General features: G+C 46.7%; 1 protein-coding gene across 3 annotated transcripts in view; it reads right to left on the reverse strand.

The window, feature by feature from the left end:
* Positions 1–27,965, reverse strand: part of TAF1 (TATA-box binding protein associated factor 1) — a 135,070-nt gene that overhangs the window by 103,021 nt on the left and 4,084 nt on the right. For all 3 annotated transcript variants that reach the window (XM_075917993.1, XM_075917992.1, XM_075917994.1), the window contains exons 3-8: positions 26,715–26,831; positions 25,253–25,366; positions 23,444–23,685; positions 2,642–2,860; positions 2,032–2,253; positions 1,658–1,856 (exon numbers count right to left, since the gene is read on the reverse strand). In XM_075917993.1, the coding sequence (XP_075774108.1) occupies positions 1,658–1,856; positions 2,032–2,253; positions 2,642–2,860; positions 23,444–23,685; positions 25,253–25,366; positions 26,715–26,831 (1,113 nt within the window). The remainder of the gene's footprint in view (positions 1–1,657; positions 1,857–2,031; positions 2,254–2,641; positions 2,861–23,443; positions 23,686–25,252; positions 25,367–26,714; positions 26,832–27,965) is intronic.

A 27,965-nucleotide genomic window follows, 5' to 3' on the forward strand; every position in this document is an offset into this window, starting at 1 on the left:
AGCTTACCCAAAAGTACTGCTTAACTGTTATCTGCTGCCCCACCCTGAACTAGGGCATAGACCAGTGGTCTCCAACCTTTTTACCCAAGATCACGGCTTGATCTGTCATTTAAAACAAGATCTACCGCCCTGCCCCTTCCTTGAAGCTCTGCCCTCTCTATTCTCCTCTTCTCCATCACTTGCTATCCCCAATCCTTATACTGCTACTTTAAAAAAAAATTCCCACCATTTCTCGCAGCTACTCACCTATGCTGTTGCTCCGTGAGTAGCTGCTCCTCAAATGAGGAAATCTAATGTAAATGTACTGCGCAGGCGCACAGTTCAGAGAGGGCTCAAGAGCTACTCTTAGAGCCTCCGAGATCTACCGGTAGATCGCAATCTACTGGTTGGTGACCACGGGCATAGACTCTAACCACCATTCAGCCTGTGGTCAGGCCTGAGTTCCCAAACTTCAGCAGCTTGTAGCAAGTCAGCATGGCCTTTCACTGACAGGAACTATTACAGATCCTTTAACATATTTTCTATTTTTCCTATACACTGGATAATTATGCTCTTATTCAGTGCTTAATATCTCTACAAAACTGCCAACTCTACTGAATTTTTTCACTGAGACTTGTCATTATAGGATCTTCCCTACCAATTGATTGAAGTTTACCTTCTTGAAATCATGTGTCTTTATTCTGCTCTCTTCCCTCCTTCCACCTTCAAATTCTCAACCAGGTCCTCCTTGTCTGTCAAAATTAAGTCTGGTGCAGTCTCTGCACTAGTTGCTTTCTCCACCTTCTGTAACAAAGCTGCTCCTGACCATAGGCACTACCCATGCAGAGCCAGAGCTTTCCCTATTTTGACAATTCAGCTCAATTTTCCTTTACCCTCTGAGCCCTTAACCCATCCTCCTCCCCAGTCTCACTACCCCTGCTCTCTAATCTGCTTCTCTAGCACCTCACAGGGTGTATGCTGAGCAATGCTGGGGCCTCCAGGAGACAAAAATAAGAGTAACTAGCATAATCAGATAGTTCAATAAGCTTTTCCTTGGAGAGACAGAAGAAGTTATAATGAAGAAAGGGAATAATTCTGGATTTACAGTTCAGCTTTAGAAACCTGCCAAGGTCTGAGCTACAGAGTTTAGCTATAGGAGCCCCAAAACATTGTCTCAGGAACAATGTGAGATTCTTTGGTAAATGTTGCCTGTGATAATACAGAAGTTTCCACTAGCCCCTGAAGAGCAAGGATCAAAGCATTAACTTACAAAGCAGAGGGATTTTAATGCTGCCATAAATGGAAATTTCAACAGTCACTAGGAAGTCTCCAGGACAGCAACCCTTGGCATGCAATTTGTTAGGTCCAGCCCCTCATTTCAATTAGCAAGGGGAAAGACACCAAGACATTTCTCTGGACACACACTTGACTTTTGATGTTCTCTCCTGACAGATCAGGTCAAGCCTATTTGGGCAGGAGAAGAACAAAAGGCTTTGGCCTCAACTTGATTTAGCCAAAGCCACCTCCTGACAGAGACACCACCACACATGCTGAAGAGGAGAGGATGGGTAATTAGCCTAACAGACTGTCATATGTAGAAACTAACCTAGAGATCCCCCATTTCACCCACACTCTCAAGAAGTGGACATGAAAAAGTGTAAACACAGCAGCCGGGCACCTTGCTGGGCATTGTATGCAGTGGCATTTCTGGTCATACTGGAAGGCAGCCAGCCTGCCAGACTTGCACGCTGTGTTTTAGTCCCTTTGTGTTTGACATCCTCCCCATTCCAGATCACATCATCCTCCCATTGCAGCTGTGTCACCATGAGGAAGTGCTCATCAGCCAGCAAGTCGTCCTCAGCCATCACTCCCAAGCTCTGCACAGGAGAGAACAACAGCATTAGACTCAAGTTTCTCCTCCTCTTCCCCCTTCACAACATCTCTTCCACTGGCTAGTTCCCATCTTTACTCACTATTCCAGCCCTGTTCCCTTGCCTACTCCATTGTGCTCAACACAACCACTCCCTCCTCTCTACATGCGCTTCCTCTCACCTTCTCCACAGAAAGACCTGAAGTCTCCTGTTCTCTCCCATGCTCTTTTAGTTTGAAGCCATAGTCAAAACCACTGCCATCCTCAGGGATGCCCAGCATATCATACCAGAGCTGGGCTGGCCCATAACGCCATTCAGCCACCTTGGGCTTAGTATCAGTCACTTTGTCTATGTCTCCAGTAGACTGGGAAAACTTGGACTCCACAGGTGCCATCATAGTGATCTGCAGCACAGCGGGGAAAAAGAAACCTGTCAGTCATCATTGTCAGAGCTGGCAACCAGAGCATTTCTCAGAAATCTCGAGATGCATATTCAAGCTTAGCAGCTGCCTTAGCAAACACTGGGAGCATGGCAACCTAGCAATGCAAGGATCTCCACTGCTATAATAAAACAGGGAAAGCATTCCTTATTTCCTTACTGTTCAAGGTCTCTTAACCCACTAGCAAATGCTCTCCGGGGCCTCTGCTTAATATCCAAGGAGCAGCCTCCACACAGTGAGGGCAATGGCCTAAACTCTCCCACCAGTATTGTCGTGAGAGGGTGACAATCTTTGGGGCAAAGAGGCTCCCTGTTTGCTAGCTAAGGGCCTTCCTAAATCTCAGACTTCCCACCTCATCATCTGAGAGGCACTGCTCAGGAGGAGGAGGAGCAGCAAATTCATATTCCCAGGGGGACTTCTCTTCCATTCCTGCCTCGGTTGCAGCTTCACCTTCCTGGATCTGCACTTCTTGCATTAGCTCCCGATGTTTCTTTTTGCGTTTCCTCCGGGCACTACGCCAAACAGACGGAACATTCTTCCCAGGGCCAAAGAGACGGAGAAAACGCAGTACCTAGAACAAGACAGACAGAAAGGGTCACAAGAACAAACCACGAGACCCTAGTGACATAGGCACACGCATTTCATGCCATGAGCAGCAAGGATGAGGAAGCGCTCCAAGCCCAAGAGACTTTTGCACCAAGACCAGGCTGGGGCAAGGAATAACTGGAGAACTGTAGCCACCTAATTTCCACAGTGACAAGTGTTCCCTGTAAGCTGCTCAGGAGAGATTAACTGAGCGCCCACAGCTAGGTTTTCATTTCTACTGGTGGTGAACATGCACATTCTTCAGTGCTCACAAAAGTGTATTCCACACATGGTTGAAAAAGATTAAAAGAAACATTGACCGTGACCCTCAATCACTAGGGGCCTCATGCTCAGATTTGAGACATATCAGACACTTCCCTTCTGTTTGGTAGAACCTTTATTTAATCCTCAAGATTTTATTCTGAAATTCACCTGAAGGATGAACCCTGAGCAGTGGCATCAGTCCCACTTAATCCAGCTGCAGCACAACAGAATCTGGACAAATGTCTTAATTCAGCACATTGCATTACCAGAGACACAAGAGCATGCTGAGAAAAGCCAATAATATTATTTGCAGGATGAAGGGAACTTTTTATAAGGAAGGAAAAAAGAATTAAACATGGAAACCCTTTCTAAATGATGGCGGAAGAGACACAGAATGAAATAGCTGAAATGTGTAAACTAAGGCTGTTAAAGCAGATAATTGGCTAATCACTTAGTCAATGCAATTTATACCAACTGCACAATTAGTCAATAAGGAGAGGTGCTCTGTCTCAGCTCACGCCAGGTCCAGGAGCTACCCCCACTGCTGCTCTGCAGTTTAAATGTAGTAGGAATCAGGCACGCAGGAAGGTTCCTGGACCGCTGTGCCACTGTACTTTAAATGCAACAATAGCCGCCTGGCTCTTATTATATTTAAGCTGCAGAGCAGCAGGAGGGTAGGTCTCAGACCCAGCACAAACCAGGACCGAGCAGTACCAGCTTCTGCCTTTGCTTCCCCTGCCCCCACAGCCGCATCACAGAGATTGTGCTAGGGAGAACTGGCTTTTAAGTCAGCTCTCCTCAGCACTAGCTCTCACTTCCTGCTTCTCCCCGCTGCCTCTGATACAGATAATATTACAAGAAGGTTAAAGTTTCAAAGCTGAACATTCAAAAGTTAAGGAATGATCAAATTAATGTTGTATATTAAACCTTAACTCTGCTCTGTGGTGCATATGATCACACACTCAGGAATCCTTCCTCATTCACTGCACAGGCTGAATGCTCCCAAGGAATCAAACAGTTCTAGAATTTTTTCATCTTATTCAGTGTGTGGTCAGTAGAATTTAGACAGAATAAACAGGCTACAAGGTGTAAACACAACCCAGTCACTGTCCAATGCTAAACAGTGCTAAACAAGGTCCAAGGCCTTGCTTAGCACCATGGCAAACATACCTTTACACTTTCTTAATCTTTTAAAGATACAGAAGACAACATCCTTTGTTCCCTTTAGCTGTTGACAGTTTTCCTTTTTCTTTTTAAGACAGAAAGAACCCTTCTTGTTTGACAGTCCCATAGACGGGATCTAAGGCCTTTTAGCAACAAAACAGTGAGAATGTTTACACTGCAATGAGACTTTTGTTAGGAAAAACCACCCAGTTTTGGCAACAAAAACTTCCACCCCGGGAGAGACTTTTGACTTTTCTGCTCCCTTTATTTTCAACAAAGAGCCAGCATAGACTGCTGTTTGTTTTGTCCAAAGAACTGGCTTCCACGAGTATCCCACAATGCCTGCTCTGATGGCTCTGCTCAGTGTTTTGTGGTCTATGCTGCCCTTCCCACAACATTGCAGTGCAGAATGCTTACCCACATTGCTTTGCTCTGTCACACTTTGCTAGCAAAGTGGCCATGAAATGTCAACAATGGGAGGCAGAAAAAACAGTTTGACCAGTTTTCACTTTTGGTGACTTTTGTATGTTGACAGTACTTTTGTAGTCAAACCTTGCCAGGGTAGAACTATCCTAATGCTGTCCTTTGGGAAAAGGAGAAGCAATCAGTTGAGATGATGTTATTAAAGTCTAATCTCAGAAGGAAAAGCCCCCATGTCTAAGTCTCTTAGCTGGGATCTAAGATGGTAATAACTCACATCCAAGACAGTATCTGGGATTCAGCTAGAGCTAGAAGGGGTGGTATTAGTGATTCCATCTAGGTCCCTTGCTTTGTGGCCAAGACATCAGAGATTAGGATTATGGATCAGAATCCCAGGAAACAGTGGATGTGGCAACCATAATGGTGAGGCTCACTCCAAGAGCCTTTATCAGTTCTTTCCAGCTGTATTTTTTGTTCCACCTTCCCTACCTACTCAAAACCTCTCTCAAGGACCCAAAAAGGGAGGGGTGGACAAAAAAGTCCATTCCCTGTTTTGTCCACCTATTAGGCCCAATATGCGACATCTCAACTTTGGCTCACTTACTTCCAGTGCCACATCTCCTGTTTTAACACGCGTAATTTCAGCAGTCTTTGAATCATATCAACTTGACCTTTTTAGTTTAGACCAATTCAGTTATTGTCTCTTTCCTGCTTTTTCCCTGTAGTTATTACAGTAACATCTTATTCATTTTTACAGCTGAGCAGTTTGGATACATTTGTAAGCCCTATTGTATCAAGTCGTCTTTACTTCCACACCACCTAAACCAGAGGTCGGCAATCTTTGGCTCACTAGGGAGCCAGATATGGCTCTTCTAGAGCCCCAACTCGGCCCTCCTGCTCCCTCCTCAATAGGGAGTCAGCGCTACAGCCTTACGGCCCCCACATCAGCGCTGGCTTCCTGCGGGGAGGTCAGGGGGATGAAGCCCCAAGTTCCCCCGCTGGATCTGGCATGCAGGGAACAAGTCGTTCTCCTTCCCCTGTATTGACTACACAATTAGTTTTGTATTGACTACACAATTAGTTGCTAACGAACACTCTGCAGAGCCACAGCGAGGATAGCTCCAGGAGCCAGCTTGAGCTGGGACTGAGCGCACACAGCTCCTGCCGGATCCAGGCAGGAGTCACCCGCACTGCAGCTTTACATTAACATAGTAAGAGCTGCTGGGCTCCTACTACATTTAAAATGCAGAGTCGCAGCACCCCAGACTCACGCAAGCTGGGACTGCTCAGCACCAGCCCGTTTGTGGCAGCCAGGGCTGGCCACAGACAGGGACTACTGCTGAAGCAGCCTCTGCATATGGCCAGCCCAAGCCACTTTGAACAGGGACTGCTTGGCAGCAGCAGCTCCTGTCTGTGGGGTGGGAGGATGCAAGCTCCTCACTGGGACCCCCCCAGACAGGGGCTACTGCTAGAGCAGCCTCTGGCCATGGTGAGCCTCGGCCTGCCACATTCAGAGGCTGCTTCGTAGGAACCTCTCCATTTACCTCCCCCCACCCTCACTCCCCCGCTGCCTCTGATAGAGGGGGGCAGGCAGCACTGTGGAGACAGTGCTGTGGGGAACTGGCTTTTAAGCTGGCTCCTCCCAGCTCCTGTTTCTCCTCCACCCTGCTGCCTCTAACATCTGTGGTTACCCCCCATCCTCTCATGCCAGAACCCTGCATCCCCACCCCCTCACTCACGCCTCCAGCCAGACTCCCTGCCCCCTGGACAGACACCCTGCCGCCAGCTGATGAGAGGCAGCAGACCCGGTGCAAGCTGGAACTGAGCCAGGCTGCCTGCCCGCCTGGCTCCTAATATACTTTAAATGCAGTGTGGGTAGGTCCCGGACCTGACGCAAGCCAGGACTCTAAAAAACGTACTGGGGGGGGGCGGGGAATGCTTGTCATCTATAGCATTAACCTATAAGCTCTTGCTTATCGGTTAATCAATTACATCCCTAATATGGACTGGGCCTGGGCAAAATACCTTCTGGCCTGCAGACACAGCGGGGAGCCTCACCTTGCCTGCCCCACCACCCACACACTGCTGAGAAAAAACTACTGGGGGTTTTGTTTGAACAGCTGTTAACCTTCACATGCTGCTCTCACCCCCTCACAATCCCACTGGCCGGGTTTCCAGTCAATGGGAGCTGCATGTTGTCAACAGGCAACTTGCAAAGCACCCTTCCCCCCTCCACTCAAGCTCATAACTGTTCAAAAGCCACATGGCCCTGTCACCCCAAACCTTTGCCCCCCCATCTGTCCCCATATTCCCTCCTCAAGTCTGCACCACAAACCCCTGCCCCAAGTCACAACCCAAACCCTCTATCCCCTCCCCCCGTATCCTCTCCCAGGTCCTGCACCCCAATCCCCTGCCCCAGGTCACAACCCAGACCCCTGCATCCCAGTCTCCTACCCCAAGTCATAACCCCCTCTTGCCCTAGGTCACAACCCAGACCCCATCCACCCCCTCCTGACCTTAGTCCCCTTCCCCAGGTCACAACTGCCTCCTTCATCCAGACTCCATCCCAGACCCCACACCCTCTCCTGCACCCCAGTCCTTGACTGCAAGCTCCCTTCTGCACCTAACTCCATCCCAGACCCTGCACCTTCTCCATTAATATGGAAGAGCACAACCCTCAACCACTTTCCACGTTCTTGGAGTGGCCTTCTCATAAAAAATTATTGCCCACCCCGGTACGGACTAACTCTGTGCACAACAAAGGTGGGAGGCCTCAGACCTTCATTCCGAGTCCGGGTCTCATTGCGGAGGAGTGGGGGGCTGCTGCTCTGCTTAGTGTCCTAACTGCAGCAACAGAACGAGAGCCTTGTCTGCAAGGCAGACAGGCTGTGCCCCAAGACAGGTGGTGGGACGGGGGGGGGGGGCGCTGGCTGTAACAAAAAGAGCCCAAGAGTGCAGCTTCTCTCCCTCCTCCCCCAGCTGAGGTTAGTGCCCCAGTCCTTGCTCTTTGCTGCCTGGATATATAGGAGTTACTGCAGGAGGGGCCACTCCTGTCACAGCTTGATACTGACAGCCTCTCCCCATCCCCCCCACTTCTGAGGCGTGATCCCCCTTCACTGTTGTCAGCTCAGCCCCACATTCTAGTCCCATAGGAAGTGAGGGGATCATCCCTTTGGGTGGTGTCTGATTCTGCTGCAGCTGCATCAGAGGGGGGCAAGAGGGTAGGAGCAGGTTTGGAAATGCCTCGGAAGCTACTATGCTTTTCACAAAGCCACTGCTCTGTATCAGATCCGTCAGAGAAAACCTGCACAACAACTTCAAAAAGATGAGCCTGGGAACTTAAATACATACATTTGCCAGTTGCTACAAAATATGAACTGAACCAGCACACTGCATTTCTGATGTATTAGAACAACCTGTGACCCTCTTAACTAGCCCATGACTGGGGAGTTAAGGGGCCACTTCACCTTAAGTGGTCCTTTAGCATAAATAGTTAACACATTTTTCAAACCGTCTGTTCCATCTTATATTTGACAGCCAAAGTACACTTACTTGGCGGACTACGGGTGGAGGGCTTGCGCTCTCACCGTTGCAGTCCACATTTACAAAAAAGCGCACACATACCCCACAGAAATTCCTGCATATGAGCCTGTAGTAGCCCATAAAGGGAAGTTACGGTGTCTCATATGCATCCTTGTGGAGACCAACAATGTGACTCAATCTGGCCCTATGAATGCACAGATAACTTAAATTAAGCTATTTCCTAACTTTTGAGCATCTGACTTTGGACAATGCTCATTATGGCTAGGAAACTTGGTCAGGTTTGAAGCGAAAAAACAGATGCTTGTACATAAACACATGGAGTTTGGGCAACAGATCACAGGAACTGGCATTACCGGGGTAGGAAGTCAAACTGAATAACCTGGGGATTACAGAAACATGGTGGAATAGCACTTATGACTGGCATACAAGTATTGAATGGCATGTGCTGTTTATGACATAAATAAAGGTGAAGGTGACATGGTAGCATCATGCGCCAATGAAGTGTAAAGAAATAAAGTGACAGTATGAACAAAATGGAATCTGTGTCCCCCAATCACTTTGGGGAAGAACTGTAAAAAAGAGGTTCTACTAGGATAGTGCTTGGGTTTTGCTAAATCAGCTTCTGTACCTAAGGGTTGGAAGATAGGATAAAATTTCTACAGGTGCCATGTTAGCTGAGGCAGGCTATGATATTCTGTTAAGAACCTCTATTCTAAATTTGGAGTCTGGAACTGGCACTCAAACAGTACATGATGATTACTCCCCCTTCCCACCCCACCTAGCCCATCGAAGAAAGGTCATCATAGAGCTAACGACCCAGGATAAGAGACAGAACATGACACATTCAATGGTGCTAGGAACAAATGAGCCATTGTCAAGTACTCCTAATGTCTCTGCTTTAATCCCCAGATGGACCACATCCGGGAAGAAACACTTTCTTGAAGCTGACATATATCGCCACTTAACACAATTGATATCTGTTTTGTTTAAATACTTGTTTTACTAGATGTAAGGTATTATGTAAGCTATGGGTAGAAAACACTATGTAACTTGATATTACTCTTATTTTGCCTCATGATTAGCATCTATCCAGGGGGGTCCTCGATCTCTTCCCTCCCCAAAAATCACTTGATCTGCCCATTGAGCATCCTATATAATTAGTTGTAACCTATTGTTTGGCAACGTTCACTGAGCCCAACAAGCGATGTGACACTCCACCAGCACTGTGTATTAATAAATCCTTCTGCGTGCTCCATATACAGTGTCCAGATTCTGTTCCTACAGTTTGGGGGCTCGTCCTGGATCCAGGCTTGTGAGCTGAACAGTGCCAGAAACTGACATCCAAGAGGGATGAGTATGTTTACTTTACCACATCATTAGGCTAGGGATGGAAGTCTTTTCCTTCAGACACGTCCTGGTTCTGTTCCAAATTTAAGTCAAAGAGAAACCTTCTGAGTACAAATTCACAAATCCTGGCAGGCGGCAATTTTAAAGACACAGTATGCTGCAGCCAGAGCCAAGGAAAAGTTGGTCAAATGGTAAAATAATCAGGAAGGCAATAAAAAAGACAGAGCAGTAATAGTGATGCAGGACACCCTCAAATTAAAGGACCAGGAAAATACCACCTTCAAGCTGAAAAATGAGGCATTATTATTAATAATAATAATAATACTAATAATAGTAATTAGAAAAACAGGAAAAGCAACGCAGACTGTCCAGACATGATTTGCTCATACAAGTAAAGCAGGAAAATGAGAAATAGAAAAGGATGGCCCTGGCAAATTTACAAGATAAAATGGGGTCCACTGCATTGCAACCACAATCACGAGGGGCAAGTCAAAAGGGAAATAAAATTGGTGTCCCCGTTCTTCTCTCCCTTTAAGATCCTTTAAGGGTCTTAAGGCATAGAACATACAATACTAAACATTGCTAGTAAAAACAAACTGGGCACATTGGTGCAAGATTCAGAGAGAAACCCTTCATAAAGAGAAGGAGTCAACTATGTTTTGGAGCAAATATTGCAAAGGTTTAGGCATGGTTTATGGTCTGACTATACTCTAGCTTATGTTTATAAGACCTTGCAGACCTTGAAAGCAAATTGTCAAAGCATTTACAAACCCTAATCTCACTCAAAGATACTGCTGAAGTCTGGCTGTTATGGAAAACCCAGTACTGAGTTAAAAAAAAAAAATTAGCTGACTGCAAAAATGAACAATTGGATTTACCCAAGTAAAGGGATCAGAAGGTTATGATGGCTAATTAGAGAGCCCAACCTTCTTGCTAAATTAATAACGGACAAAACCTGTGTCCCTGAGATGGAGCCAATCAGCAGCAAAGCAGACTCAGGTACAGAAAATAAAAAGGAAATAAGCATGTGAAAGGGGGGTAAAAGATTCGGGGCCCTGTGTGGGCATAGTAGAAGAATAAGGAAAACAGTAGTACGGGCATTAGAAAGTTAAATTACTGGAAACTAGGAAAGTTTTCATTTGAGGAACAAAGCAAGTGATTAAGGATATGAGAAGGTGAGATGTTGACTCTGGGGAGTGTGGAAGAACTAGTGTTGCTTGTCTTGAGGCATTTAACCCTTGAGATGGTTCTAAGAAAACATTGTTATTTTACATAAAACACTTCATGCACTCCAAAGAGAAGCCACAATGGATTTGTATTTTTGCTGTGTGCTTTAAAAGCAGAACTCTGGAATTTCACTGCATTTTTTTCAAGGTTAAGTCTTTGGGTCTCTGATAACTTTGAATCTGAAAGCAAGTCAAAGGGGGTGTGTGAATGCCTGGTTGTTAATGAACAGTTTGAATCTTCTGTAAACAACAGTAAAGGATAAAAAGGGCCTGTTCAAAATTTTCAAGAGGATATAACATGCACTGTCATCTGAAGTAAAAGATATGGTATATAAGATATTCAGCAGCCCCTATTTGAAAGGCATTTAATGCTAATGTTACTGCTAACATGGAAATATATTTAGTGCTAACACTGTACAGAAAGAGAAATCCTTTTAGGCTTGCTGGAATGGTAACTGGCAAACACCTTGCTCTAAGGAAAATCACTATCAGTAAGGCTTCTCAGTTACTATAGTAAACTTCCGATAATCCAGAACCTTTAGGACCCACGGGATGCTGGATTATCAAATATGCCAGACTATCAGAAGGGGGGGTGGAGTGCAGGGGATGTGCTCCTCGGCACTGCAGGACCAACCCAGCAGCACCCCAGCTGCTCTGCCCCAAGTGTCCCCAAGTCAGCCACTGCTGAAACTGACCAACGGCTGACTCCGGGAAGCCCAGGGCAGAGCAGCTTCCTCGAGTCAGCCGCTGGTCAGTTTCAGCAGCAGCTGAATTGGGGAAGCCGGGGGCAGAGGCAGCTCCAATTGTCTGGCTGCCCGGAGCACTTCCTGGTTCCAGATGGTGCCGGACCATTGGATGCCGGACCACTAGAGTTTTACTGTACCTGCAAATAAATTTGAAGCTTCACAACAGACTAAAAACCTGGTCTGTGGTATAAGAGGACAATTAAGGCATACCACTTTTAACTTAATAATCGAGCAGCGAAGTAATTTACCCAATCCCTCAGAATTGGGTTTACAAAATGAAAGCATACGTAATTGCTGGATGACAGCAAGTTAATCAAGAAGTCAGTAAAATACTTGCAAAGTAAAAAGGACAACAAGAGATATAATGTGCCACCCACATGGGGGTAGGAAAATGTTCTTTTATCTTTCAGAACAGCTTTGAATAGCATGAAGGATCTGTCAAATTCAGTATCCACCACCCAGGGTATTGTAACAGATCTCCTGGATGGTCGAGTTCATCTGGCCCTTATGGACGTGGTGAGACCCCACCTCCCCAATGCCCCTCTGTGGGAAAGGGGAAACGAAGAATCCATGAAAGCCCAGGGCCGATATGGATGGGCAGGGCTTGACAAATGGCAGCAAAAACCGCTCGCCAGCCCCATACTGCGCGTGTGCAAGAGCTGCATTGCGTGTGCACGCGCCATGAATGAACGGGGTGTGCAGCTGAAATCTACGTGCCACAGGCGAGTCGATTATATAGCTTGTCTAGCCCTGTGCATGGCCCATAGCGTAATCTTAATCTTCTAGCACCACTGGGCATCCCTCACATTCACTAGTGAGAATGGTAACCTCCCTGCCCACGTGGAGGCGACGGCATGTTCCTGAAATAGAAGGTGTGGCATTCTCCGAAGTCGCTGGAAAAGCACTGTACCCCACTGAATGTTGCACCCACTCTGACAAGGAAATTCTATGGACATGCCCATATAATGCTTTAACGAATCTGTCTAGATTCGAGGTGGCTGTAACCGAGAAATTAAGGCATGCAGAGCTGGTCCAAATAAACAGTATCTATTGGTGTGTGACTGCCCAGAACCACTCCAAGTTAAATGGAAAGCCCTCCCCTTAACACACCTCTCCATGTGCATGACAGTCCCTCAACAAGCAACCCTGGCCATTGACAGGACGCAGCTCTACCATAATCCTCCAATGACGGGTAACCAAAAATGGGATCAGGAATGGTACTGCGGCAGTAAGTACCTAGAGGAGGGTCTACTGGCCCTGCAGGTGAAGATCGAGGAGTTGGTGGCTGAGGCCCAGACACACATTGGGAAAGGCCATCTGAGGTACACTCAGATAGGGGAAACCGTGGACAGGCTAACAAGGCCCTTTAACCAGGCAGTGGAGGTTAAATTTATGATCATGGGCAGCACCTTCACTGGTGACAGAATACCATGGGGATGGGTTTGAGAGATATTCTCTCAAGACGTGGGGAGTGCCCATCCTGACCTTCCAACTGGTATGGGTTATGAACCGGTGCTTCTGGAACAAACTGAAAACACTAACATTATTGTATTTAACCTGGCAGGTTCGTGAACCCTGAGGTTAAGAGGAGGGACTGTAGGATAACATTTCGGAGGCAGGCTGTGCTATTCTGTTAAGAACTCCTATTCTAAATTTGGAGTCTGGAACTGGCACACAAACACAGTACATGATGGTTATCCCCCACCCCCACCTAGCCCATCAAAGAAAGGTCATCATAGAGCAGGATGGGAAACAGGACATGACATTCAATGGCACTAGGAACAAATGTGTCATTGTCAAGTACTCCTAATGTCTCTGCTTTAATCTCCAGATGGACCACATCCAGGCAGAAACACCTTCTTGAAGCTGACAACCATATCACTTAACACAGATAACTGACGTCTGCTGTATTTAAATACTTGTTTTATTAGATGTCACGTTACTGGATCTGGAGGGGAGCAGCCAGATCACTGATGCACCCATACGTGGGGGTGTTGGCCCCAAAAATGGTATAGAAGGGGGCCATGTGAGGTATTGAATAGGAGCTTACTGTCTGCTGATCCTATGTACACTAGTCATATGATTGTACAGTAGACTTCCAATAATCCGGCACCTTTGGGACCCAGGTGGTGCCGGATTATCAGAAATGCCAGACTATCAGGAGGTACTCTGGCAGAGGCAGGTCTCGGAGGGGAACAGCACTGCAAGGAGAGGGGCGGGGGAGGGAGCGGGGGGGTGCCAAACCCTCCCTCCTGCTGCAGGGAGGCAAAGCCTGCAAGCGGCAGAACAAGAGAGGGAGGGAGAGGCAGGCAGCTGTTTCAAGAAGTTCTAATCAATTGCACTGCCCCGGCAACAGACTCGCAATCTACCTTTCCTCTCTACTGCCTGGAGGGGGAAGGGTGGGGGAGAGCAGGAGTCGGCGGGCGAGGGGGATGCTGAACCCTCCCTCCTGCTGCAAGGAGGCAAAGCCTGCAAGCGGCGGAAGGGGAGAGGTGGCAAGAGGCAGGCAGCCGCATTCAGGAAGTTCTAATCAGTTACACTTACACTCCGGCTGGATCCACAGCCGACAGGCTCTCAATCTACCTTTCCTCTCTACTGCCTGTAGCCAAACAGCCCCCCCCCCCCCCCATCTCAACCAATCTTGCTTGCCCTCTGAGATGTCTATACAGGGCAGAGAAGGAACAATAAGAAAATCAGCATAGCCGTTAAGCTTTGATCTGCTTTGATGCGAAATCAGGATATGCGACGATTAAGGCAATAAACTGAGCTCGAGGCTGCAAGAAGTGCCCGGCTGGCACCCATGTGGATTCGAACACACACAGTCCCTGGGAGAGGAATTTCCCACTGAGAAAAAAGAATGCCCAGTACTTCCAATTTAATCCTCTCAACTCTCTCTTACAAGTGTAAATTAAGTTCAAAACTCCCTTGTAAGAACTGGTCTCACAAAAGACAGACCAGCACCATTTGGCATCACAGATAAGAAAGAGAAATACGTGACCCAATGGCTATAAAGCTGGGTACAGGAGCGCACTCACTTTTGAGTGTCAATCTACCCTCTGCCTGCTGGTTGGGTTAGGTGTTTTGACCTCCCGAGGTTCCACGGGGACGCCCACCTCGTATTTTCGTCTTTCCGAGGAACTGAGGGACCGATCCTGGCCTGACACGCTGGGACCGAGCGACGCAGAAGGGGGTAAAAATTGTACCTGTGTGTGTCATTTTGTTTTAGTGCATGCATAGAATAGAGCTCTTTAAAGATTAAGCTGTCATTTGGTACCATTATTTTCTATTTCCTATCTTTATTTTTCTTTGTAACCATTTTTTTTAAAGATATATATATATTTTTTTTTTCCAGCAGTTAAGAAATAGAACAATAGCCATTGCAACCATATGATCTGAGGAACTGGGTCTGGCCCACGAAAGCTCATCATCTAATAAACCATCTTGTTAGTCTTTAAAGTGCTACATTGTCCTGCATTTTGCTTCAGCTACCCCAGACTAACACGGCTACATTTCTATCACTATTCTCAATAAACCTGTAACTGTTTAAGCTTTAACCTGACTCCTTCAGTTGCTGTAACAGAACCAGGCACAATTTAAAAGAACTTCAGCCGGTCATTAGGGACAGATACAGGGAGAGCTTGGATTTGTGTCACACCCAGGTGGCAGAATCCGTTGGGGCACTTCTCAGCCTCCCCCAGGCTGCCCGCTGCGAAGGAATCACAGATTCTAGCAGCTAAAATCTGAAGTGTAATAAGCTCTCCCTGTACACTTATTGGGCACCCGTCAGCCTCATCCAGGTTGCCTGCTGCAAGGGACCCCGGTCTAGCAGTTAAAGTCTCGGGTGTATAGCACATACACATTGCCCTGACCGTCGGCTGACACTGCCTGAAGAGGGGGGCAGGGGAAGGTAGGGGTCGGCGGGGGTGTGCCAAACCCTCCCTCCTGCTGCAGGGAAGCAGCCTTTTTCTTCACCACCACCACCAGAGCCTACTGTTGACACTCCCATAGAAGCAGAGGAGGATATTGAAGAGGGGGATGATAACAGGGATGATGAAGCACTGGTTTCATCGGATGATGAGTAATTGTGCAGCATGGCAAAATAAAGTTACAGATTTAAGTTTCAGGGGTTTGTTAAAGTTTGCATTTTTTAGTGTTTAAGTGAATAATTAACAGACTGTATATATCAGCAGTGTATATATCCGCTCACCCCCACCCTACCGACCCCTCCCCTCCCCCGTCTTCCACCCCTCCCTCCTCCGGACAGTAGAGTTCAACTGCTGCCTCTGGTTTTTTGCGCAAGCTCACTCACTTGATCTTTTGATCCTGGACTATCCGGTCTACTGGTAAAAGCAGCAGGGACAGGGAGGGGAGATGATCTCTTGTGAGTTTCAGCAGCAGCCTGTCACCTGCAGCTCTACCCGTTCCCACCGCCCCCCCTTTCCCCCTCCCCCCTCCAGGCAGTAGAGAGGAAAGGTAGATTACGAGCCTGTTGCTGGGGCAGTGCAATTGATTAGAACTTCTTGAAACAGCTGCCTGCCTCTCCCTTCCTCTCTTCTTCTGCCGCTTGCAGGCTTTGCCTCCCTGCAGCAGGAGGGAGGGTTTGGCACACCCCTCCCTTCCCCTGCCCCCCCTCCTCCAGGCAGTAGAGAGGAAAGGTAGATTGAGAGCCTGTCAGCTGTGGATCCAGCCACAGTTCATCAATTACACTAACAACTTGAAGCAGCTGCCAGAGCACTTCCGGGTTGCAGTTGGTGCCGGACCATCAGGCGTACCGGACCACTGGATGCCAGACCACCGGAGTTTTACTGTATGATGTCTGTGTGTATAGTTAGGAACCTGTGTAGATACTGAATATTTCTCTGCATGTAGTTGAGCAGTGGGCAGAGCCCAGCCTATGGACATGCTAATCAGCAAGGCCCTATGGGACAATGGCACTCAATGGGCCAAGGACACACCTAAAGAATGAGTGGTCACTCAGACCTAAAAGCTACCAGCAGGGGCACAGGAATAAGCCAAGAGGAGACCAGGAAGGAGGGATAAATAGGCCATGTGGTGGTCTCCTTCTTGGTTCTCAGCTCAGCACTTCATCCCAGAAGCAGCAATGCAGGGATCCAAGAGCCAGAAAGACCTGTGAACCCATCCTGATTCTAGGATGTGCAACAAGGACTTTGAAACCAGCAGCTGTAACATCTCTGCTAGAGCCTGCATCGAGGACTGGGAGATTCGGTGCATGTAATGTACTATTCCTTTAACAACCTCACTCTCAGGCTTTTCTTTCTTGTGATAATAAACCTTTAGTTGTTAGATGCTAAAGGATTGGCCCAGCGTGATTTGTGGGTAAGGTCCAAAGGGTAAATTGACCAGGGATCTGTGGCTGGTTTCTTGGAACCGGACAGAACTTGTTCGGGGTAGGTGGGATTGGGTGCTAGGACCCCCCACCTGTGTATGAGGCCCGGGGCCATCTGGGGCACAGATATTGCTGGGGTGTCGGAGGGGTTTTGCTCATGAGGCTTCAGGCATGCAGCTGAAGCGCTCTGTGGGACTGGTTTGTGCCCAGTTTGGAGAGGTCACCAGTCTGGGAGCTGTAAAGAGCCCCGGAGTTGAGCGGACACCCTCAGCTGTGCCCAGACACGGCCCGGTCCGTCACACTAGATGTAAGGTATTATGTAATCTATGGGTAGAAAACACTATGTAACTTGATATTACTCTTATTTTGCCTCACAATTAGCATCTATCCAGGAGGTCCAGGATCTCTCCCCCCTGCCCCAGGGCCATCGCTTGATTTGCCCATTGAACATCCTATATAATTAGTTGTAACCTATTATTTGGCATCGTTCACTGAGCCTAACAAGCCATGTGACACACTGCCAGTGCTGCATGTTAATAAATCCTTCTGCTGCTTCATATACAGTGTTCAGATTCTGTTCCGACACACCAATAGTTAAAAAGGGCTCTAGAGCAGATTCTGGCAATTACAGACCAGTAAGTCTAACGTCAGTACCAAGCAAATTAGTTGAAACTATAGTAAAGAATAAAACCGTCAGACACATGGATGAATATAATTTGTTGGGGGAAAGTCAACAGGGTTTCTGTTAAGGGAACTCATGCCTTACTAATCTGCTAGAGTTCTTTGAAGGAGGTCAACAAACATGTGGACAAGGGGGATCCACTGGATATAGTATACTTAGATTTCTAGAAAGCCTTTGACGAGGTCCCTCACCAAAGGCTCTTACGTAAAGTAAGTTGTCATGGGATAAGAGGGAAGGTCCTTTCATGGATTGATAACAGGATAAAAGACAGGAAACAAAGGGTAGGAATAAATGGTCAGTTTTCCGAGTTGGGGCACCCCACTAGCTAACTCTATCCAGAGTGTCCTGGGACCAATCCTATTCAACTTATTTATGAATCATCTAGAAAAGGGGGTAAACAATAAAGTGGAAAAATTTGCAAATGATGCCAAACTGCTCAAAGTAGTTAAGACCAAAGCAGACTGAAGAGCTTCAAAAAGATCTTACCAACCTAAGTGATTGAACAACAAAATGGCAAATGAAATTCATGTTGATAAATATAAAGTAATGCACATTGGAAAAATTAATCCCAACTATATATTCAATATGATGGGAACTAATTTGGCTACAACTACTCAAGAGAGATCTTGGAGTCGTTGTGGATAGTTCTCTGAAAATATCCACTCAGTGTGCAGCAGCAGTCAAAAAGGCAAATAGAATGTTAGGAGTAATTAAAAAAGGGATAGAGAATAAGACAGAAAATATCTTATTGCCTCTATATTAAACCATGGTACGCCCACATCTTGAATATTGTGTACAGATGTGGTCACCTCATCTCAAAAAGATATACTGGTGTTGGAAAAGTTTCAGAAAAGGGCAACAAAAATGATTAGGGTTTGGGAACGGTTGCCCTATGAAGAGACATTAAAAAGACTTTTGACTTTTCATCTTAGAAAAGATGAGACTAAGGGGGAATATGATAGAGATCTAATAAAATCAAGACTGGTATGAAAAAAGTGAATAAGGAAAATGTACTTATTCCCGCAATGTAAGAACTAGGGGTCACCAAATGAAAACAGGCAGCAGGTTTAAACAAGCAAACAAAAGGAAGTTTTTCTTCATTCAGCGCAGTGTCAACCTATGGAACTCCGTGCCAGAGGATGCAGCGAAGGCTAGAACTTTAACAGAGATAAAAAAGAGCTAGATAGATTTATGGCAGTTAGGTCTATTAATGGCTATTAGCCAGGATGGGTAGGAATGGTATCCCTAGCCTCTGTTTCTCTGGAAGTGGGAGACAGGGGAGGGATCACATGAGGATTATCTTTGGTGATTCCTCCGTCTGGGGCATCTGACATTTGCCACTGTCAGCAGACAGGATACTGGGCTAGATGGACCTTTGGTCTGACCCAGTATGGTCATTCTTAGAGACCCACCCCAGGCAGTCTCAGATATAAGACAATTCCTGGTATTTGTATTAGAGGCTAACTTCCCAAATACATTTAAAAGACAACAAATAGTCTAACAGCACCTTAAAGACTAACACCACATGTAGATGGTATCATGAGCTTTTGTGAGCACAATCCACTTAGAATACATTTTTCCAATAACGGTAGTGCTCAGCTATTCCTGGAACCTGACAGGGGAGTTTCCTTCAATCACTGAACCAACAAAAGTTAACACAATTTTGATTTGGTTTTGGTAACCAGGGATGACAAGATAGAAGAGGTGATCATATGAAAAAAAACACTCGTAAGTTGATAAATTAAAACCAACTCAACCATGTTTCCCCCCCTTCCCCCAAAATTAGGAAACATCAAGGAAAGAAGTTACAGACGTCAACTCAACTGAAAAGTTCAAGGTCTTAAAGCAATTCCAAACTTACTACACATTTAAGTCAACTGTACAAAGACTAACTATAACTTGCATCCTAAGTAAGAGGGATGAGGATAAGGAGACTTTCAGAGAAAGGCTCCAGACTCAAATGGGATTAGAGGTTCATAGTGGAAAAATAACTAAAGATTTGTGAAGAGCATAACACTGTTGCAAAAAAGCAGCGTGCAGTGCAGCCACACACTGAGATGTATTAGCAAGAGTGTTGTAGCAAGACATGACAAGTAATTTTTCTGCTTTACTTACACTGATCTTTTTTAGGTCGTCATCACTGTTAAACATTTAGGCTACGCCTTCACTGCCAGTTCTTCTGGCAGAAAATATGCTAATGAAGGACTCATTAGTATGTGTGGTGATCGCATTAGCATATTTTCTGCCACTTCTTTTTGTGCAAGGGGTTTTTGTGCAAAAAGCAGCAGCGTGGACGGGGTTTTTTTGCACAAAAATTCCGTTTTCCGCAAGATCCTTATACTTGTCCCAGAGAGGCATAAGGATCTTGGGCAAAATGGGGTTTTTGTGCATAAAACCCCGTCCACACTGCTGCTTTTTGCACAAAAACCCCTTGTGCAAAAAGAAACAGCAGAAAATACACTAATGAGATCGCGACTCATGCTAATCAGTCCCTCATTAGCATATTTTCTGCCAGAAGAACTAGCAGTTAAGACGTAGCCTTAAGCTAGAAGAGGGTCCAGCAGCCATTCAGGATCAAGACCTCCCTTGTGCTAAGTGCTGTACAAACACAAAGACAAGGGAGCACGTCTCTAAGACTTTGCAATCTAAGAAGTTATGGACCTACAAACAGTTTGCTACTTAAAATTACCCCAACTTCATCTCATCCTAGCCATTACTATCAGCTGATTTCTTACAGGAATCACAGACACAGGAGGACTTGAGGAGGAATTAAAATGAGGAAAAGGTACTGGTCTTACAAATCAATACAGGGAGAACATTCTCTTAGTTCAGGAACAAAGAGCAGAGACATTTGTGAAAGAAGCTGACAGAAGCAAGAAGCAAGTGGAAGCGGACAAATAAAAGCTCATTAGAAGCAAGAGGAAGTCCAAGGACAGGGTAGGCCCACTGGTCAGTGAAGAGGGAGAAACAGTAACAGGAAACTTGGAAATGGCAGAAATACATAATTATTTCTTTGTTTCAGTCTCCACCGAGAAGTCTGAAGGAATACCTAACAGTGAATGCTAGTGGGAAGAGGGTAGGTTTAGAAGATAAAATAAAAAGAGAACAAGTTAAAAATCACCTAGAAAAGTCAGATGCCTGCAAGTCACCAGGGCCTGATGAAATGCATCCTAGAATACTCAAGGAGCTGATAGAGGAGGTATCTGAGCCTCTAGCTATCATCTTTGGAAAATCATGGGAGACAGGAGAGATTCCAGAAGACTGGAAAAGGGCAAATATAGTGCCCATTTACAAAAAGGGAAATAAGAACAACCCAGGAAACTACAGACCAGTTAGTTTAACTTCTGTGCCAGGGAAGATAATGGACACAGGAAGTAATTAATGAAATCATCTGTAAACACTTGGAAGGTGGCAAGGTGATAGGGAACAGCAAGCATGGATTTGTAAAGAACAAATCATGTCAAACCAATCTGATAGCTTTCTTTGATAGGATAACGAGTCCTGTGGATAAAGGAGAAGCGGTGGATGTGGTATACCTAGATTTTAGTAAGGCATTTGATACGGTCTCGCATGATATTCTTATCCATAAACTAGGCAAATACAACTTAGATGGGGCTACTATAAGGTAGGTGCATAACTGGCTGGATAACCGTACTCAGTAGTTATTAATGGTTCACAATCCTGCTGGAAAGGTATAACAAGTGGGGTTCCGCAGGGGTCTGTTTTGGGACCAGCTCTGTTCAATATCTTCATCAAGGATTTAGATATTGGCATAGGAAGTACGCTTATTAAGTTTGCAGATGATCCCAAGCTGGGAGGGGTTGCAACTAATCTGGAGCATAGGGTCATAATTCAAAATGATCTGGACAAATTGGAGAAATGGTCTGAGGTAAACAGGATGAAGTTTAATAAAGACAAATGCAAAGTGCTCCACTTAGGAAGGAACAATCAGTTTCACACATACAGAATGGGAAGCGACTGCCTAGAAAGGAGTACGGCAGAAAGGGATATAGGGCTTATAGTGGACCACAAGCTGAATATGAGTCAGCAGTGTGATGCTGTTGCAAAAAAAGCAAACATGATTCTGGGAGGCGTTAACAGGTGTGTTGTGAGCAAGACACGAGAAGTCATTCTTTCACTCTACTCTGCGCTTGTTAGGCCTCAGTTGGAGTGTTGTGTCCAGTTCTGGGCACCACATTTCAAGAAAGATGTGGAGAAATTGGAGAGGGTCCAGAGAACAACAACAAGAATGATTAAAGGTCTAGAGAACATGAAGGAAGGCTGAAAGAATTGGGTTTGTTTAGTTTAGGAAACAGACGATTAAGGGGGGACATGATAGCAGTTTTCAGGTATCTAAAAGGGCGTCATATGAGGAGGAAGGAGAAGAATTGTTCATCTTGGCCTCTGAGGATATAGCAAAAAGCAATGGGCTTAAACTGCAGCAAGGGAGGTTTAGGTTGGACATTAGGAAAAAGTCCCTGTCAGGGTGGGTAAACACTGGAATAAATTGCCCAGGGAGGTTGTGGAATCTCCATCTCTGGAGATATTTAAGAGTACAGGCAGTCCCCGGGTTACGTCAGTCCGACTTAAGTCGGACCCCTAATTACAAACGGGGGGGAGGGCCCAGCTAGTGCAGGGTGCCTCCCCCACTGTCGCCACCTCTGGCGGCACAGGGGGCGCTTCCCCCCAGCAGACCAGGGAGACGCGGAGCGGCTTTTCTCACCGCGAAGGATGCGGGCGGCGGGACCGCCGAAACGCGGCGCGGTCCCGCTGCCCGCATCCTCTGCGGCGAGAAAAGCCGCTCCACATCTCCCTGGTCTGCTGGGGGGGGCCCAGCTAGTGCGCCTTCCCCCCCAGCAGACCAGGCTTTTCTAGCCCAAGCCTGGGGTAGCGCAGCTGGGGGGCTGCCGGGTTGGTCCCACAGTGCCGAGGTGCCGCGCTACTGGACCAACCCAGCAGCACCCCAGTTGCTCTGCCCCAGGCATCCCCAAGTCAGCCGCTGCTGAAACTGACCAGCAGCTGACTACAGGAAGCCCGAGGCAGAGCTGCTCTGCCCCGGGCTTCCTGGAATCAGCCGCTGATCAGTTTCCGCAGTGGCTGACTTGGGGACACCTGGGGTAGAGCAGCTGGGGTGCTGCTGGGTTGGTCCCGCCGCGCCAAGGGTCGGCGCTACCAGACCAACCCAGCAGCACTCCAGCTGCTCTGCCCCAGGCGTGTCCGATTCAGCCGCTGCTCATCAGTTTCAACAGCGGCTGAATCTGGACGCCAGTTCCGACTTACATACAAATTCAACTTAAGAACAAACCTACGGTCCCTATCTTGTACATAACCCGGGGACTGCCTGTAGGTTAGATAATTGTCTATCAGGGATGGTCTAGACAGTATTTGGTCCTGTCATGAGGGCAGGAGACTGGACTCGACTTCTCGAGGTCCCTTCCAGTCCTAGTATTCTATGATGGGTGCATAAGGCTGTGACTACTTCAACGATTCACCTGTAAACTGGGAGACGTGTACTCTCCCCCCACTCACGAAGTGCTTTGAAATCTGTGCACCAAGCCTCGACAGTAGGGCAAAACATATATGGAAAAATATCATTTGCACAAACATCTCTAGGAGACTCTCCTTAGAGCAGGACAATCACTACTCAGCCCCCAATTGAAAGCAGTTGCTGATGACAGCCAACACACTGGCACAAAGATATCAGAGATGGAGATGACTGTCACCTAGCCCCTCTCACTTGACCAGCACACATTTACCGGCATGGCTGGATTGTCCCACTTGAGAGTTTCCATCATTTCCCCTTGGATGTGGTCCCCAACACATACAATACCTTGCCAGGGCGGAATTCTGGGAACAGCTCGGTAACATTCGGCAACTGTTTGGTAGCATCTCGCTGCATTATTCCTGCAAGAGGCAGCGTCAGTTTCCCTTCCTTAGATTCTGCCTGCCTTGCATCTTGGGGTCCCATTTCAGACTCAGAATCAGAAGAACTGCTGAAATCCGTCTTCTCAGAAGTAGCAGAGGATGGAGCGATGATCGACGGCAGAATGATACCATCTCCATCTTCAGAAACTACAATAGAGCAAAAATCTTATGAACAAGTTTCCTCTCTGTCCGCAGCACAGCTCCAAAAGCATTGTTTCCTGATCTTAAGTTATACGGAATCTAAGCCTCCATATTTTATACTTATGGATTCCTGTTCCAAGTTAGTCTTTCAGTGCATCCCTAGATCGCCCCTGCAACTCCCAGTCCCCTCACTGAGAGAAAAGGCAACACAGAGGCAGGGTAGTTTGATTATCAATCTGAACATTACTGTTAAGTGTTATAACATCTTTTACTCTATTTTATATTAGAAGGGCTCGCCAAGCCCCACTCACTAGCCGCGCTGTCTGGCGTTCTGCGCATGCACAGATCGCCCGAACCCAGCTCTTCCGGAATATAATCTACTCACCCCGGGCGAGTAGATTAAATAGATTGTCGAACCCTGTATATTAGTATATTGTTAGAGTCATTAAGGAGGGGCTCAGGACAGGGGGCTAGAGTGTAGGAGTACAGGACTTAGGGTTGGGGGGCTGAGGAGAGGCTCAGGAGTCATGGTTGGGAGATGTGCTGGGGCAGGAGGGATGCAGGAGGCTGGCCGATTTCCATAGCCAGCCAGGACAGCAACAGCTGCGCAGCCAATGTGGCAGCTAGCCAGCATAGGAAACTGAACTACATATGCTGGTCAGAAAGATCTAAAGCGCCACCCTCAGATGGCCACTCTGGGTATGTCTACATTGCATTCCTCCTTTGAGAGAGGAAGGCAAATGCAGACAAGTGAAATTGCAAATGAAGCACGGATTTGAATTTCTCATGCTTCATTTGCATAATTGCAGCCGGCCGCTTTTCCGAAATAGCATATTTCGAGAAAACAAACGTGGTCTATGCAGGGTTATTTCAAAAATAAAATAACCCTTACTAATTAGGAGTAAGGGTTATTTGGAAAGAAGGGTTTCTTTTCAAAATAACCCCATGTGAACCACATTTGTTTTCTCGAAATATGCCATTTCGGAAAAGCGGCCGGACGGGTTTATGCAAATGAAGCACAGGAAATTCAAATCCGTGCTTCGTTTGCAATTTCGCTTGTCTGCATTTGCATTCCTCTCTCAAAGAAGGAATGCAATGTAGACATACCCTCTCTTATGCGGCACCCGCCCCCCATAGTCATTCTGCAATAGAAAAATCTGCCTGTTAGTAGACCCCTCCCCCTTTATGGTTTATGAAAAAGGATCAAATTCCAAGTCCCATTATCCTGGCACAACCAAATTCTGATGTTGCTTTAAGTTAGGACAAGAGGAAGCTGCCTACCAAATTTTGTGGTCCTAACTCTTACTGTTTAGGAGGAGTTCTTGAACAGTCTCACAGATGGAGTCTCTCAAATATATAGCAGATAAGAGCCAGTTACCACAAAGCAGCGTAATTGGCCATTACCCAGCTTCAGATCCAAACTGCAGTACAGATCTTTGACAAGATCCCAAACATGCTACAGTATATAAAGCCACTGCACAGAAATGCTTGAATCCTTGATGTCTGCATCCTGTCACTCAACTTCCAGATTCTTCCTACAAGTTTCAGATAGAAAAGGAAAACCCTTATTCACCAGGAGCAGTTGCATCTTTTTCATCCTCTCTCTTTACTGGTGGTGGAGGCGGCGGCGGCATCAGCTTAGAATCAATATCTTCACAGTCTGCATCATAATCATCCTCATCTCCATCTAATCAGTCAAAAAGAGACAATCACCTTCAGATCACTGATCCATTCAGCCCAGTATGGTCTCTGGCAGTGGCCAGTGACAGCTGCATCAGAGGGAATGAACAGAAGAGGGCAGTCATCAAATTAATCCACTCCCAGCTTCTGGTAATTGGTGATAAGGGACCTCGACCTATGTGATTACATCCTTTACCATTTTGGCTAAAAGTCACGGATGGACCTATCCCCTGTTTAAAAAAAAGCTAAATATGTTAATCCATTTCAAGGATGCCCAGACACCCCCTTTTTCAATACCACAAACTGTCTAACCTCCACCCCAAACCATTGAAAGGACCCTGTCTAAGCATTAACTCAGTACAACTACCCTTCCAGATTCTCAAATAGATCAACCAAAGCAGCCACAATGTGGTTTCCCTGCTCTCAACCATTTACAAGATCAGGGCTTGAAATGAGACCTACTGGAACAGGAAAAAAGGACAGCTAGAACTGAAAATGTTTAAAAAAAAACACACACACATTCCGCCATCACTTCCCTTACTCAAGTTTACAGAGCTGGAACCTCAACCAAAGCAGCAAGAAGTTGCATGGCAAAACCTCTACATTAATGCAACATTCCTAATTTCCTGCTCCTGACTGATGGAAGAGGAGGTAGAAAGTTCCTATACAAGACAGAAAAGAGTTACTCAATCATAGTGACAATAAAATAGAAGAAAATAGCAGATGGTTCAAACACTGTACCTTATGGACAAGGACCTCCTGTGCTAGTCCCCACAGAATAAGCAGAGAGGCCAGGCTTGCCCCCATTATAAATGGTGAAAGTTGCAGCTGAAAATGCCTACTGCACTTAGATGAAGATGCCTACTACATAATGGGCAGCAGCCCCTAAACAAGAATGCTAGGGAAAGGAAATAGGGAGAAAGAGAAGAGGGTGTCATAGGTTGGGATAATCCTATAAATGTGTCCTTAGTCCCCCTCCTGTGACTATTTGACTGTCTCCCAGGCAACAGGTCTGAGACCAGGAATCATGTAACAGCCTGTGGCCTACCCTTTGTTTAGATCAAAGACCAATGGACAACTCAATTTACAGGAATATCTACAAGGACACAGTAGGATATTGCAGAAGAACCTGGGTCAGGGGGAGAAAAAAAATGGCTCTATAGAGATTATGTTGAACAGTTCTGCTTTGCAGCCCTGAAAAAAGGGATTATGTGCATTATTCGATACCTACGCCATTTATCTGCCCCAAGGCAGGGTAACAATTAGAGAACAACCACTCTCAAATCTGCCCCACAGCGACATACCATTAACTGATCATCATTTTGTCCAGGCATACTCCTACTACCCCCAATTACCTGGTCTTCGAATTGGCTGAAGGGTTCCCATCGCCTGCCTGTATCTGCGGCTCTCATCTTCAGCCACCTCATTAATGTCAGAGTAATCAACAGCATCCTCTGTACTCTTAACCCAGCCTGAGGAAAAAGAAAGACTTGTTGGGATATGAATTTTAATGACGTGTAACCACGTCTTACCTCCTCTTATCTTGGTCCTTCCTGACTTCTCCACCCATCTACCCCACCTTCTTCCTGTTGCACTTTCTTTCCATTGCAAGCTATGTTCTATTTTATAGGAGGAAAAGATGCAATCTCTGTAACAAGGGTCCGCAACCTAAGGCATGCGTGCTGACTTTCACTGGCACACGAGCCTCCCTACTGGATCTGTACGCTGACTATACTAGACTGTCCCAATTTTAAACACTGTCCCAGTGTTCCCAACAAGCAGTGAAATGTCTCAAAGTCCCACCGGACATTTCAGCACTTGATGGGGACACTGGCTTGCAGGGAAAAAGCGGCCAAGAAATGGCTGTGTGCACTGCCATTCCTCCTCACACAGTACAGCAGCCTCCTCCCCTCTCCCCTGCCACAGAGAATGTAGGCAGCTCCATTGGAGCTTTGCCACTGGGCAGCCGGTAACTCAGCCACCCACTGCCCCACCACTGCGCACTGCACTCTCCCCCAGCAGGATTGCCTCTGGCACTTGGGGCCCCAGTCTGGACACGCCAACGCCGCCTCTCCTCCAACCCATTTGTTGGTACAGGGGGTCCCACTGGAGTCCAAAGTAAAACCCTGCAAAGCTGCTCCAGGACCTCCATGCCTTGGAACTGCACCTTAGCCCTGGCAGTGGCAGCGCAAAATCCAGCTGGGACGCTGTGGGGCGGGGCCCTCTCGGCAGGTGCGCTCTGTGCACTGCCGCTCTTTTGCCCCCCACCCCACCGGGGGAGTGGCAGCAAGCTGCATTTGGCAGGGAAGGTTGGGGTTTCTTCACACACACCCCTGCACTGTGGTAGGATCCCTGCTGTGTGGAGGAGGGTGGGGCTGACATTCCTTTCCCATTCCCACCCCAGCAGCACTGTCCAGAGGCTTTCCCCACTGTAAGGGGTGCAAAGCCAGGTAAGACATAAAATCATGACTGGTGTGGAAAAAAGCAAATAAGGAAAAGTTATTTACTCATTCCCACAATGTAAGAACTAGGGGTCTCCAAATGAAATTAATAGGCAGCAGGTTTAAAACAAAAAAGTTTTTCCTTCACTCAGCGCACAGTCAACC

Source organism: Pelodiscus sinensis, unplaced genomic scaffold (assembly GCF_049634645.1).
Source record: "Pelodiscus sinensis isolate JC-2024 unplaced genomic scaffold, ASM4963464v1 ctg60, whole genome shotgun sequence".
Taxonomy (NCBI): domain Eukaryota; kingdom Metazoa; phylum Chordata; order Testudines; family Trionychidae; genus Pelodiscus; species Pelodiscus sinensis.